Raw genomic sequence first — 14428 nt, 5'->3', positions numbered from 1 at the left:
ATTCTGTACTTAACCACTTGTGACCACAGAGGGCGCTGTTCAAGAAAAGTAATGTAGGGGAGAGCGGGGTCAGTTGAGGCAGTGCCTTTTTAGCGAGTTAGAGAGCAATTATGCCATTCACCATGCTCATACTGAGCCACGCCATCACCATCTGACTATTTCTCACATTTTAATCACAGTTTTAAAATCTGAAGCATGCATGTAAAGTTTTGGTTCGTTAGTTATTTTCCTTCTACCGTAATGTTTTTAGTTATGACACATACACAATAGGCCTACATTTTAACCTCTGAGCATACATTTAATGTTGTTTTTATTGGCTTTTTTTTTTTTTTTCAAAATGAAACCAATTTAATAGCCTACATAAACGTATAGGCCACATGTACCTATGGTAACCACATTGAGCTGATAGGTGTCACTGAAATAGAGACTAGGGAGACAGCCTAATTCCATATATCAGTAATTTATGTAAATATAATAATTTCACAATTTTTTTTTAATGTATGAACAAATGACAGTGTAAATACAAGGTGATCAAATGTAAACTGTTTGTTTTTTCTTTCTATTTAAATCATATTTTTCTTTAGCCCTGAAAAAGGTGTGCCAATCGATCCTAACCACTGTCCAAACCGTCCTGGAGAGGAGAAATTTGAGGAGAAAAAAATGTGCTTTTCACACTAAAACTTTATAAATTATTAGCAGACACCTGTATCTGTTCAGGGAGCAAATTATTTTCATTACCATTTGTCTGTGAGTAATTGGAGGTTATTTTGTGTCAAAACAAAAGTGTCCCAATGGACCCCATTCTCCCCTACTTTATGTGTTCTAAAGTGAAAGAAAATTATCTCTGGTTGCAGATGGAGTAAAATGGCCCTGAGTTATTGAAACTATGGTGGTTGTTTACAACAGACAGTTTGGTTTGTAATGTCTCTTTTCGCCTTTGTTTTTCTTCTCTAAATAAGTTTGGCCATCTCTCAGATGAGCTGATGCTTAACACCCCGTTGGACTCCACAAAGTCATTATTCTTGACAGGAGTGATGGCTACCAGGTTGTAATAATATGGAAATATCCTTCAACTACATTGAAATTACAGTATTTTCTACAGCCAATACCCATAAACATTTCAATAATGCGTATACTGTTTAGACAGCAGAGAAATATCACAAAAAGATCAATTCTGCTATAAGAGGAACTCTGGACTGATGCGGATTTTATTTTTTAAACCACCTCTGACACAGACACTGTAAATATATTTCTTTTTTTCACTGATGCTCGAGGGTGGGGTCATGTGTCATTTTTTCAGATATCTGACTTGATATTAAAACCCTTACAGCAGAGCCTGGGCACCTCTATGTCTGAAATTATTTTTGTCATTTTCGATTTTTTAAATAATTTTCTCTTTTAAACACATTAAATTAATATATCTGTACTTATATACAAGTGAATCATCACCTTAGGCACTCCAATCCATCTTTTGTTTGCTTTTGTATTATTTGTGTGTGTCTACAGTTTCACTTTTATTATAGCTGTGATATTTTCACCAAAGTACATTGCCAGTATTTTATATATTTATGGTTTGTTTGCTGCTTAAGGCAAACAACAGGGGTCTGACACACTGGAAGCTGTAAATTGCTGATGGCCTCGGAGGTCATGTTGTTCTACCTGTTCAGATTTGCAAATAAAGGCAGTCTTTTTTTCCACTTTGGTTCTGTGGTTCACCTGTTGTGTATAACTGTCAGTAATATCTGCACATGGCCACGAGGGGGCAGAAAACACCACAGAGACAGGAGTTAAGAAAACCTGAACAAAATACAATCTTTATTCATTATATACATTACATACAATGCAATACTACAAGGCTTTCTACACATTCACTGTATCCACAGAGTAGTGCTCATTGATATGAGAGTACCAGCCTTACAACTCCTGAGTCCCACCCAGAGGTCGAGAAAAGGGCCAGATGGGAGGAAAAAAAGAGACAAAATTAATAACACTAACAATCCATCCATAAAACATTGTTGTGTGGAGGATATTTACCCTAAAACAGCAAAAAGAAAAGTAGTATTTGGCATTGTGTTTTTTTTTTTTTTTTTTTTTACAAAGGTGCTTTCAATTAGTCTTTTTCAACAGCTTTCTTCTGGGACAAAATAAAAAATGCTACAGCAAGCATAGAGTCATAAATGTTGCCAAAGTATCAGAAACAATCCCTCACAAAGCATTTTCATTTTCTTTTATAATCTGGTGTCTTTTTTGTTTTTCTTAATCACTAATTTGTTTTCATTCAGTGGGTATTAGAGCAGCAGAAAAACATACATGAAGTGGCATATAATGCACACGCCTCCTCTTTCCTCCTCTAACAGAACATTAACACACAGAAATGACCAAATATTAGCAGGACTATTTCATGGGGAATTACAGGTTTTCCACTCTCACCTGAGCAACAAGATGCTTCTGTTACTCCCCAAACTGCTTCTCTCACTCCCCAACCATTTCTGTCACTCCCCAGACTGCTTCTCTCACTCCTCAACTACCTCTGTCACTCTCCAAACTGCTTCTGACACTCTCCAACTGTTTGTCACTCCCCAGACTGCTTCTGTCACTCCCCAAACCTCCTCTGTCAATCCCTTACCTGTCTGAAACAACTACTCAGTTCGAGTGCCAGTAAAACACACTAGCCAGATTCTTTACAGTGATGATAGGTACAGTAGATAAGAGCACCCGCAATCACAGTAAACAACACCCCGAGAGCGTTTCACATTTTAAACCACAGTGCACTATGTTAAGTTCTCTGTGTTGCATAAATACACACATTATGAGTTTGAAAGCAAGTTAGGAAGTGAGGCGTCTCGGCTGAATTCACCAGAAACAGATTCAACAGTAAGTGCATTCAATATAAAGCATCAAACTCTTCCATTCAGACAGCGTTTGTAGGAGGTATGAAGCTCATGTCTGACACTTGAAGGACCATACCATTGTTTATTTTGCTTCTACAAATCTCAGTCCACTTGCTACAAATCACGTAGCCTTACAGGAATAGTTGGACGTTCTGGTCAACATTCCCGAGAATCAGATGAAAAGATTGACACTGGATTCATGCCTGTGTATGCTAAATATGAAGCTACTTCCAGCAGTTGGTTAGCTTAACTTAGCATAGAGTCGAAAAGATAGGTATATCCCACTAGTGGCTCTTCTAAAGCTTTATAATTGATAAGTTAGTGGGTTTACAGGAGTTTATGTACTGGACTATATGCTGGCCAGGGGCAGTCCCTTCCTGAAGTCCTGTTGTCAATGTGAGGATGCCAAGCAACCGACAGAGACTACAATGTATTAGTGAGCTTTACACCGAGTTCACACTGGAAGTGCTGCAAAGCACAGTGATTTTTTTGTGGAGCACTGTCCGCATCCCTTGACACTCATGTTAATCATTTGAGCCGTTCACCTAGGATGCGCTGCGCTACGCCGGGATTGCAACATGCAGCCATAGTTTCAGCGTCTGGTCTGTTTTTTTCTGTAAGCAAATCTGGCAAGAAAGCACGTTAATAATATATCATAAACAATATAAAGGTTATAGATGATAAAAATGATCTGAATCTTATGAATTCTAAAATATGCATTCCATCCTTACTTGTTTACATTTGTGTCAGTTGTATGTAAACAGAGAGCGAGCAAGACAAGAAGATACTCAAGCATACACACACACACACACAGCTCTACATGTAATTACAACAGAGCAGAGCAGAATCGCTTGTTGGCCTGTGAGAAGAAATACACTTGTGGTGTCAATGGCCAGGCAACTGCTCCGTACTGCTTGCATGTCAATTGACACATCTGCGCGCTTCCACATTCCATGTCCACATGGCGTTAGAGGAGAGAATGGACAGATTCTGTTACTTTGTGACAGAGCCACGTTAAATTTCCCTCTGTTTACAGTCTTTGTGTTAAGCAATGCTGGCTGGCTGCTAGTGGTGACCTCATATTTAGTGTACAGACATGAGAGGAGTGTCAACCTATTGATCAGCTAAATCTCATTAACATCAACATCAACATTACTGCCAACCATTTTTCAAAGCATACTGCAGTTGGTTTAAGTTCACTTCAGCACAATATAAAAAACCCATTTTCACTAGTGACATAGGGAACTCATCACAGTGAACATCATGTCTGCTTTGGTTTTTGTACAAGTGGCATTACTGTTTTAAGTTACAAGTGATTTGCATTCCTCCTCTTCCAAATGAAAAGCTGAGTACAAAAGCAACTCACTCTTGTTCACTACAACAGTCTTCGTGGTCAGGTATGAGCAAAAGCTAATGATGGCTAATGTTAGCAAGCTTTCCTTATTACCACAGGCTTGCTTTAACTTAACAGTGCATAACGTTTAATGACTTGCAAAACAACAGAATGGTCCTTCAATTTCAAAACAAGTGCAATAAATGTCTATAAAATGCCATTAAAGAGAGACTCGCAGGTTAACAGGCTCATGTCTGATCTTTAAATATCAGTTAGCTTCTGTAAGTCAAACACTACATTTCACTCTGATTCCACATGTGACCCTCAATTTTAAATAGTGTTCAACAGGATCTTTAAATTTACCATCAATTTACACATCTAACACACCAGCTTTTAGGCCAGCTCAGCCCTCCTGTTGATGTCTTTTGCCTTTAGTGTTCTTAAAGCTCATAGACAGAAAAAGTCCTGCTCCTGTAAATTATACCCTGATGATGTACAGATTGGGGATAACAGTCATAGCAGCCGCCTTGAGATGACAGGTTATGTAGTGTTGTTCTGTTTGACAGTTTAAATGTAGGATTAAGAGAGACAATAATTTAAGTTTTACCTAAACAGTGAACACTGGCTCTTGTTGATGGGATGTTATTGATAACATTTTAAGTGAAAAAATTGTTAGTGTCTTACTGTGAGTCATTGAGGACAATAGACAAGGAAACTGACAATCAGCAAAAGTGAACATGGACCTCAATAATGATTTGGTGACAGCAGAGTGAAATTTTTTTAAACTTCAGCTAAGAAGCACACCGCGCATCTATGAGCAAGAGGCAGTCCTGCAGTCAGACTTAGGACCCTCTAAAGTGTCCTTGTCTTATTCTTTTGTAGCTGAGTCTCACTTTCAACCTCCTTCTGAGGATCTGAGCAGTATCTGAAATGAGCTCACCTGTCTGCTGGCAAACACAAACACCACCCTTACCACTTCTGGTAATTCATACATAAGAAAACTTGCTTTAAACTTGACAGCATACTTTTCTTCACCTGAAATTTTCTTTTTTTGTTTTTCTGTTTAGCAATGTTACAACCTATATTTGACATGACAGGAGTTTTTCCTTTAACTGTGAGAGACATCAGAATTACTGTGCTGGTAGGAACCTTCTACAGTTTTCTTGCACACACAGTAGCAGCTCCTATATCAGTGAATCAAGTATCATGTTGTCATTATCATGAATAATAAATAAGCCTTTGAATGATGATCATTTTGTTGGCGAGTGGCCATGTGCCATAATACCAGACAAGTTTGTACATGACATAGTTTTATTTGATTATGTAGAGGCTTGGCTGCTTCTGCTTAAAGGGAAACTTAAGTGGTTTTCAACCCAAGCTCTATTTTCCAGTGTTTTTGTGGCCAAGTGACTTGTGGGTCAATTTTTTTTTAAATTGGTCCAGTATTGAGAGAGAGCCCTGCAGCCGCAGCAGAGAAACAGGCTGCATTGTAACCACTGAGGGCAGGTGTGTGTTGTCAATTTATATCCATCAAAAGTGCTTGTTTCTGTCACTGACAGACTCAGATTGTTACCAGAAGTGACTGACAACATTGCAGAAAAGACCCTAAAGAAAAATTCAATGGTTTCCTGTACCTTTTGCTGTTTTGTGTTCACATTTTGCTTAAGGAGAAGTCTCATACTGAAATCTTGCAGACTTTTTCACATAGTGGAAGTCAGCTTCAGCTTCAGGTTTCAGCCATGACACTGAAAATCTTTTAGATAAGAGTAAGGTACACTTTCTTTTCTCCAACACAACACACTATTACCTGCACTCCTCTTTCCAATTTTCACTAAAGTTTCCACTGTTTTTTTCCAGCAACAAATCACCTCTCATAAGATTTTAGAAAGAGACTTTGGTAGCTTGCAACAAGTCACCTCTCGTAAGATTGTAGAACTGGACTTCTTTGTTAGCCTGCAACAGCTCGCCTCTCCCAAGATTTTACAACGGGACTTCTTAGCTAGCCTGCAAAAAGTCATCTCTCATAAGATTTTAGAAAGAGAATTCTTTGCTAGCCTGCAACAAGTCACCTTTCAGAAGATTTTAGAACGAGATGTCTTTGTAAGCCAAGTCAACAAGTCACCTCTCATAAGACATTAGAACCAGACTTCTTTTGTTAGCCTGCAACAAGTCACCTCTTGTAGGATTTTAGAACAAGACCTCTTTGGTAGTAGGGTTGAAATATGGGGAGTAGGGATGAAAGGTTTTCACAGTACAATAACTAAGAAAATATTGTGGTTTCACGGTATCATAGTATTACTGAATTTATATTATCAGTCAGAATGACCCTTAAACAAATGAAAACAGAAGGGCTATTGTTGGTTGAACAAACGTTTTATTACTATAACTGAAACTTGACAACATTTTGTTATTGAAGTATGTGTAAAAAGTCTCCCCTTAGAAAATAACTAAAATAAAAGCGAGATTATCTGTCCAGTTGCATTTTCTTTTCAATATCGTAGATATGCAAATGTAATAATAAACATCATTTTTTATTTCACGGTGTACCTTGAAACTGGTATATCGCTGCAACCCTATTTGTTAGCCTGCAACAATTCACCTCTCAAGAGATTTCAGAATGGGACTTCTTTGTCAGTGAGTCTTGGACACAAAACAGACTGGAACAAATGAAAGGTGCAGAAAAACATTTAATTTTTCTGTAGGATCCTTTGCGTAATGTTGTCAGACACTTATGATAACACTCTAAATCTGTCAATGGCAAAAGCAAGCACTTTTAGTGTATGTAAATTGATGAGGCGCACCTGCCACGAGTGGTTACACTGTAGCCTGTTTCGCCACTGCTGGCTGCAGCGCGCTCACTCAATACTGGACCAATTTCAAAATTTGTTGTTCCCATGAGACACTTAGAAACAAAAACATAGGAAAATAGGTCCAAGTTAAAAGTTAGAGTTTCCCATTAACCACTTTTCAACCACTAATTCACCCACACTGAGTGACCATCCTGTCAACACACAGTGATACAACATGCCTTTTCTTACTCTAATTGTCAAATTGGAATACTGGCAGCAGCACTTCATTCACACACACATATAAATTGTTTGAAATTATTCCCAATAAGTAATAATGAGTATTAAATGTAGAGCCAGAACGTTACTGAATGTGGACCCTGACTTTTTGACAAAGCAAAACAAGAAAGAACATGATCCAGCACAATCCAAAAATGTCCTGTATATGTATATTTACATATTTTGTACACCATCTTACTTGGAATTAAGTCCATTAACTAGTGAGGAAAACAGTGGAACTTCACCTTCTGTCTCCTGGAGTAAATTCAACTTTACCAGCCAGTTTTACAGGGATAACAACCCAAACCAATATAAAACAGGTAGATATGTATTCAACTTTATCTCATAGGATCACTCCTCTGTTGTTACTACAGCACTATTAAATTGGCTTTGCCTCTGCAAGACAGTCAGGGACATAATTAGGGGCATCTGCGGCAGAAAAGCGAGCCAACCACATCATCAAATTGACAGTTTAAATGAGATTGTGCAGGAGGTGCTGAAAGGTTACCAAAAGAACAGACAGAAGAGCCTGTAGCTGTAAGGAGTGAAGCAGTTTCCTGTGTCATGGTCATACAGTCCTGTCTTCAAATAAATTAACAACCAGTGAATCTGAACTGAACTTTCACAACAATTGGGCTGAACAGACGTAATCTCATCATCTGTTTTGCTCCAAACGTGGATGGACGCCTGTGGTTGACTGTGGGCGAAAAAACCCCCAAAAAACTAAAGAGATATCTTGGGAAAAGAAAAACACATACACCTCAGGTCGTGGAGTTTCACTCATATCCAAATAGCACAGTGTAATGCAGACTGTGACAGCAGGAGGTCCCACCAGCGGGGTTCAGGAGTAGAAAAATAGCTGGTCTCGGTCTCCTCCATCCCATCAGGCGCATGGATGAATAGATGTGCAGTCAGTCCTGTGGGTGAGATGGCGGGGTGGGGGCTAGAGCGTGATTAGGTCTACCAGGTTGCCCTTGGGCGGTGTCATGCTGTCTGGGAAGAAGTTGACAAGTGTGTCGAAGAGCTGTGTCCGCTGAGCGTACGTCTGGTCTACATCGGAGAAACCTGACAGATATCAGAGGAGAGACAGAGAGGCAGACAGAAAATCACTAACAGAAAAACTACAGTTCAGTTCAGCAACAGTATGGTGCTGCAGACCAGAGAAATAGACACGTAGATGCCTGATTGGCTGCTGGATTGTATGTCAACAGCGCCACCATATTGGAGAGCACAAGACTTGCCCGTAAACAAATTTAAGTAAACTGGGGAGCTGCAGTTTTTCCAGATAAAAAGCAAAATAACATTTGTATTTCTCAACCAGTTTCAGTGAGTCATTTTTGTATTATAGGGTATATGATCTATGTGTAGTAGAAAAAGACTTAGAATCTTGATAATTAGGCTGTAATCGCTGCTGGACACGTAAGAGAAGAGTGTGTTTGGCTTACATGAACTAAATTAATTAAAATTAACATTATGTGGTAAAAAAAAAAATAAAACAGGTGAACACACAACTTGGAAAAACTCGCATTTGTCAAGCATTGATTTGGCTGATTTTGCTTGGTAATACTTAAAGACATCCCTATATAATAGAATTTAATGTGGCAGTAGACAATTTTTCAACTAGCTAGTGTGCTAGCTAGCAAACACTGGCTGCTTATAATCAAATCCTTGATCATAACATAATATACTAACTTTCACCACTGATTATTTAAGAAAGGACACCACAAAAAACAAAAACAAAAAAAAACAAACATTCTTTGATTATGTCTTATCATTTGTGTTAAGCCCGGTTCTCATCTACCAGAAAATAAAAGCCCACTAATATTAGTACAATGGCCACGTTAGCTAACACTGGCAGCCTGGCAACACTGGGAAAGTCGGTTTATTGTGTTAGTCTGACTAAAACCAGACTTTTCAAATACATGTTAACATGTTTGACTGAAATTATACTAAATAACACACCCAGATAATGCAATTGGGAGTCGGACTACACCTGCATTTATACAGTCGATCGGATCCTAACTGGCCTAGGTGCTCTGCACATGCTTTACAGTTTCTGCCCTGGCCTTGACCCGGAAGTCCAATAGCATTAAATGTGAAACAGAAGAGGAAGCCGGTAATAACATGGCGAAATCTACATCCAGAGCCGTGCAATTTTGGAGGAACGAGGAGACACACAGTTCATGCTGTGTCAGCTGAAAGAGGCAAGTAATTAAAATAAATGGATGGGAGGAAAGCACAGAATGTCAACCTGATTAAAAAAAGGGGAGGAACAGCTGGACAACGTTCGATTTTTTGGTCTGTGACATCATGGGTCAAACCAACAAAGATCCAATACTAGCAAGGTGAAAGGGGACCTATCACCACATACCGTAGCGGAGTCAGACATACTTTGGTCGATAAATGGATTCCCCTCCCTTGTTTGTATACTGGGACAAGGATAGCAGTCCAATCGACCTCTTCGAGCTATAACCTTAACTCCACTGAACTGTGTTCGGAAACATACTGACTGTCAGTTCAAAAAACCCACTACCCTTGTGGTGATCTAGTACAATGCTCCATATTCTGACAACTATTTGAGTCTAATTTATCGAGAGAGCTGTCATCTTAACCTATCATATGTTGGTGCGCAGTCTGATTTTCACATATTTCCTTGCCATCACTGCACATTTATTTGCAAGCACTTTACTACTTAGCTGAACTGGATTCAATAGAAAAGTTCTCAATAAAACATTTTAAGGCAATGACAGCTTTCTTGCGCTTCCAATCCAGAGTGTGAGAGCGTCAATGTATCCACAGAAACTCACTATATCCAAACTCCCACTGTGTGGCGAACAGTGTCTCCAGTCTTTTGGCCTGCCCCACACCTACTGACTGCATGCACAGGGGAGAGGGGGAGTGACTGCGCCGTTGGCAGAGGAGCTGTGGACAACGATAACTCTGAGCGGCATGCATGGGAATGAATTATAGATATATTTCTTGCTTTTTTCCTGTTGGTCTGTATAAGTCACATTTGTTGCTAGTCCATCCATCTTCTAACCATCTTCTAACTCTATCTCAATGACACTGGGATAGGGTTAGAAGATGGTTAGAAGATGGACCCTATCCCAATGACATTGGGATAGGGTTAGATAGGCTAGAGGGTTAGATAGGCTGGAGCCTATCCCAGCTGACATTGGGATAGGCGAGAGGCAGGGTACACCCTGGACAGGTCGCCAGACTATCGCAGGGCAGGACACATAGAGACAGACAACCATTCACGCTCACATTCACACCTACGGACAATTTAGAGTTTTCAATTAACCTAGTCCCCAATCTGCATGTCTTTGGACTGTGGGAGGAAGCCGGAGTGCCCGGAGAGAACCCACGCTGACACGGGGAGAACTTGCAAACTCCGCACAGAAGGGATCGAACCGGCAACCCTCTTGCTGTGAGGCGACAGTGCTAACCACCACACCACTGTGCCACCCTTGTTGCTAGTCACTTTTTCTAAATAAACTCTCTAAGAGGGTCTGAAAAGTCGCCACATCAAGTGAGACAGTGGCCAAGTTGGCAAAGTGAACAGTTTTGAGTTTTTACAATTCTTAATGACAGTGAATTATTTTCTACCACATAATGTTAACATTGAGAAATTCAGGTCATGTAAGCCTAATTTACAGTCCTCCCATGAGCATCGAGCAGCAATTATAGCCTTAACAGTGAGATTCTAATAACTGGAGACAAAACTTTTTTTTTTTTATTACATATAAACCCTTGAATATAAAAATGTCAAACTGAAATCAGTTAAGAATTCTAAACATCATGGGACTTTTTATCCATTTGTTTACAGACAGGTCTTGCACTCTCCAATACAGTGCCCAGAGCCCCCATGCTGCCATGACATAAAGCTGGTTGAAAACCTTTAATCAAATTCTTGTTCCTAGCTGGACACACGTGGTGTTATGTATGAGCAAAGATCAGGTTCTCACCCAGAGGGATGAAGTCAGAGCTGGACTTGAAGAGAGCCGAGGGCAGAAGCTGGAACTGAAGCACAACACAAACGTCTGTTAATGTTCAACAGTAGTGAACAAACAAATAGCCACAGCATATGAAGCTGAAGCTGCTGCTGCAGCAGGTGGTGGAACCCTCAGCATACAAATGAGGGCCAGACACACCTTCTCATCACACAACCATCTGGACACATGGATGTTAGAAACTGCTGCTCCAGCTCTAAGGGACTGTTGCAGAATTCACAAACCAAGTGTTTATTCACAATTTCTCTGTGTCTACTAAACTCTGCTGTACATCTCAACTCTCATCTCTCTACACACCTATCCCTCTGCTTCTCATTTTCTACCAATTCTTATATTGACTTTTCTATCTTCTTTTTCTGTTTTTCTTTCCTCTAGCCAAGAATCTAAAAATAAAATAAAATTTAAAAAAAAAACACGCCAAGAACTAAACTAATATGCAAAAAGAAAAAAAAAAAAAAAAAAAAAAAGATCTGCAGTAAACACAGAAGCAGTACCTCTTTGGTCTCGTCGGGGTCTGTGTGGTCCACCGTCAGTGAAAGGTCATTCTGCAGGTATTTTAATGCACTCAGTGGCTCTGATTGTGCTTTTTCCTCAAACCTGGACAATCAAAACACACTGCTGGTAAACATTCCATGCACTCAGCAAAGTCACATGGCTTCAAAAGAACACTAGATGGCAACAAAGCAGAAATAATCCCACAGCTCAGCAGTCAGAGTCCCCATCATGACACGATAGAAGATTTCAGGGCCTCTCTGTAACTTTACATTACTCAGTCAAATGCCTTATTTTTCATGTTGGGGTAAGTGTCATTATGCTTGAACACTGCGGGAGACACATATTAAGTGAGTGGATCTGGGGGTCCTCCCCCAGGAATCTTTGAGTGTCACACACTTCATTTCCTGCATTCTGAATTTTTCTGCATCAGTTTATGGTGGTCTTGTGGTCTGGTAGAATTAAAACTCATATGCAGTTGTCGGCTGTTACAGCACACTTTTAATGAAGAATTGATTCCATGGGCCAAATATAACTGTAGGAAAGCCCCTAGAGTTCAGTTTATAAGTGTTCATTTTACTGATTGTGTGCTGTTAACAGCCCTTTAAGAGGTGCAGAATTATCCGGAGTGTGAAGTCTGATCAGTCTGTCTGCTGAGAAGCTGTGTAGAGCTGTGTGGATTTCTCCTGTTTGGGGAAGTGTGTGTACCTGACTAATGTGACTATTTAAGTTTAAACTGCTTTATTTAAGTACTACAGCTCAATGTAGATTTTAATCTGCAGGAGTTTCAGTAACAGTAAATTAGTTACAGTGAATTTGCTACATTAGCTATGTTGGCTTGCATGTACTAGCTAGGCTAGACATGTGCTCTTCATTTTACATTGTTTGCACAATTGATATTTCTCCTTTGTTGATAATCTGGTTTATGATGTAAAGGAGTTATTTACCTAATTTAAACGCATTTTTATTTATCTGCCTTGCATGTAACATTAGTTTCATGTGTGTTTTCATTTATATGCCTTGCATGTAACATTAGTTTCATGTGTGTTTTCATTTATATGCCTTGCATGTAACCCTAGTTTCATGTGTGTTTCATTTAGTAATTAATATATATTGTATTGTTATATTGTGCTTCACAGAACCACACTTTCTTCAATTAAAGCCACATAAACCTGAAGCTCTGCCTAGTGATTTTCTAACTGAAGTCACACTGCCATAGTGTTCGCATGCTCTGTCCAGTGCATCTGTTGAGGCCCTAGACCTCTTTAATAATAACTAAAATATTAAATTAAAGAAAAAGAATGAAGAAATGTCTAGCAAAGGATGATTCTGTAAAGATTTATTAAGAGAACATTTAAAAGGGATAATGGCTTTCTGCTGGGACAGCATGATTTTTCCCACATTCAGTATTTTTTCTTGCTAAGCTGGATGAACTCTACTCAACAGTAGGGCTGGCCATATAGAGGAAAATATGATCAAGATCACTTTTTCCATATTGATAGATATTGATATTTATCATGATACAGTATATTATAATTGTGTCAGTTTGAAGAGTATCCTGATAATGACTGAAGGAACCAGAGGGTTCATTAGTTAAACTTTATTTCAACATATAAATAGAGTGACATTTAACTGTCCAAACATAGCTTAGTTTAGAATGTCTTTTCTTTTCTTCACAAACCAAAACCCACATTGAATCATTTTTGCAACCATACTTATTCTGCCTTACTAAAATTATACAAGACCACTTACCTTGTAACTTATTAAAATAATGGTATGGTTGCTGCAAGAACCTTTTCAGGTGATGGAAACATTTGTCGCATTCCCATTCAACAGCATATTTGTAGACTATCCTAATCTGCGCTTCATCGATTTTTAGATATCCTTACTACTTCCATATAATGGACATTATACAACAGTTAGTTCCGACCGAGTAATTTGATTGGACGAGAGGCATTCCGTGAGTGCAGATATAGTACAGTATAACATCACTGGGACATGTAACAGTAAAATCACTCCGCTCACAGGTGCTATAAACATAAATACAACCATTAATTAACCAGCTGTCACACTCGCTACATTGACGCAAACTGAAACTATAGCGTTAAACCAAAGAGATTGATATTTTCCTCAAAATTACATTTGAATTAAATTATGAGTGGTCGCTAGGAGAGGACGAGGAAAAGGAAAGCCAGGACTCTTCTGCGCAGACCTCCAGGTGTGTTTGTGTAACATCAGCCGACCTCGACAAACTGGAGAGGAGCAAAAATTAAGCAAACATGGTCAGGAATTATGAATGATCATCTGATGAGGGTACTGATGATGAGGATGAGGGAGAGTGGAAGCTGAATCCAGCCGTGCCAACATCCAGGTTTGCCAACGTTTCATCAGCCGAACTGGATGAAGTTACACAGTTGCATATCAATGTAAATACAAAGTAGCTTGTGAGTTCCTGCCGTGTGTGCTGCGTTGCCTGGCAACAGACAGAGGGAACTGTTTTTTTTCCACGGAGCTACATAACATACTTAAATAATTTATTTCATCACCTTTTGTTAACATTTCCTTACTCAGCATTGCTGTTTAAGCTATTGTTGAACTGTTGTATAAAAGCAATATCACACTCGAGGTCGTGAT

The 14428-nt window shown here is 39.2% G+C and overlaps 1 protein-coding gene across 3 annotated transcripts in view; it reads right to left on the bottom strand.

The window, feature by feature from the left end:
- Positions 1-5265: 5265 nt before the first annotated feature.
- The window catches only part of mkln1 (muskelin 1, intracellular mediator containing kelch motifs), a 100373-nt gene continuing 91210 nt past the window's right edge, over positions 5266-14428 (bottom strand). For all 3 annotated transcript variants that reach the window (XM_033651842.2, XM_033651843.2, XM_078165292.1), the window contains 3 exons: positions 11797-11899; positions 11258-11312; positions 5266-8354 (listed from right to left, as the gene is read on the bottom strand). In XM_033651842.2, the coding sequence (XP_033507733.2) occupies positions 8233-8354; positions 11258-11312; positions 11797-11899 (280 nt within the window). In that variant the 3' untranslated portion in view covers positions 5266-8232. The remainder of the gene's footprint in view (positions 8355-11257; positions 11313-11796; positions 11900-14428) is intronic.

Source organism: Epinephelus lanceolatus, chromosome 23, assembly GCF_041903045.1.
Source record: "Epinephelus lanceolatus isolate andai-2023 chromosome 23, ASM4190304v1, whole genome shotgun sequence".
NCBI lineage: Eukaryota > Metazoa > Chordata > Actinopteri > Perciformes > Serranidae > Epinephelus > Epinephelus lanceolatus.
The sequence above is the reverse complement of the archived record's forward strand: the minus strand, read 5'-3'. Positions and strand labels throughout refer to the sequence as shown.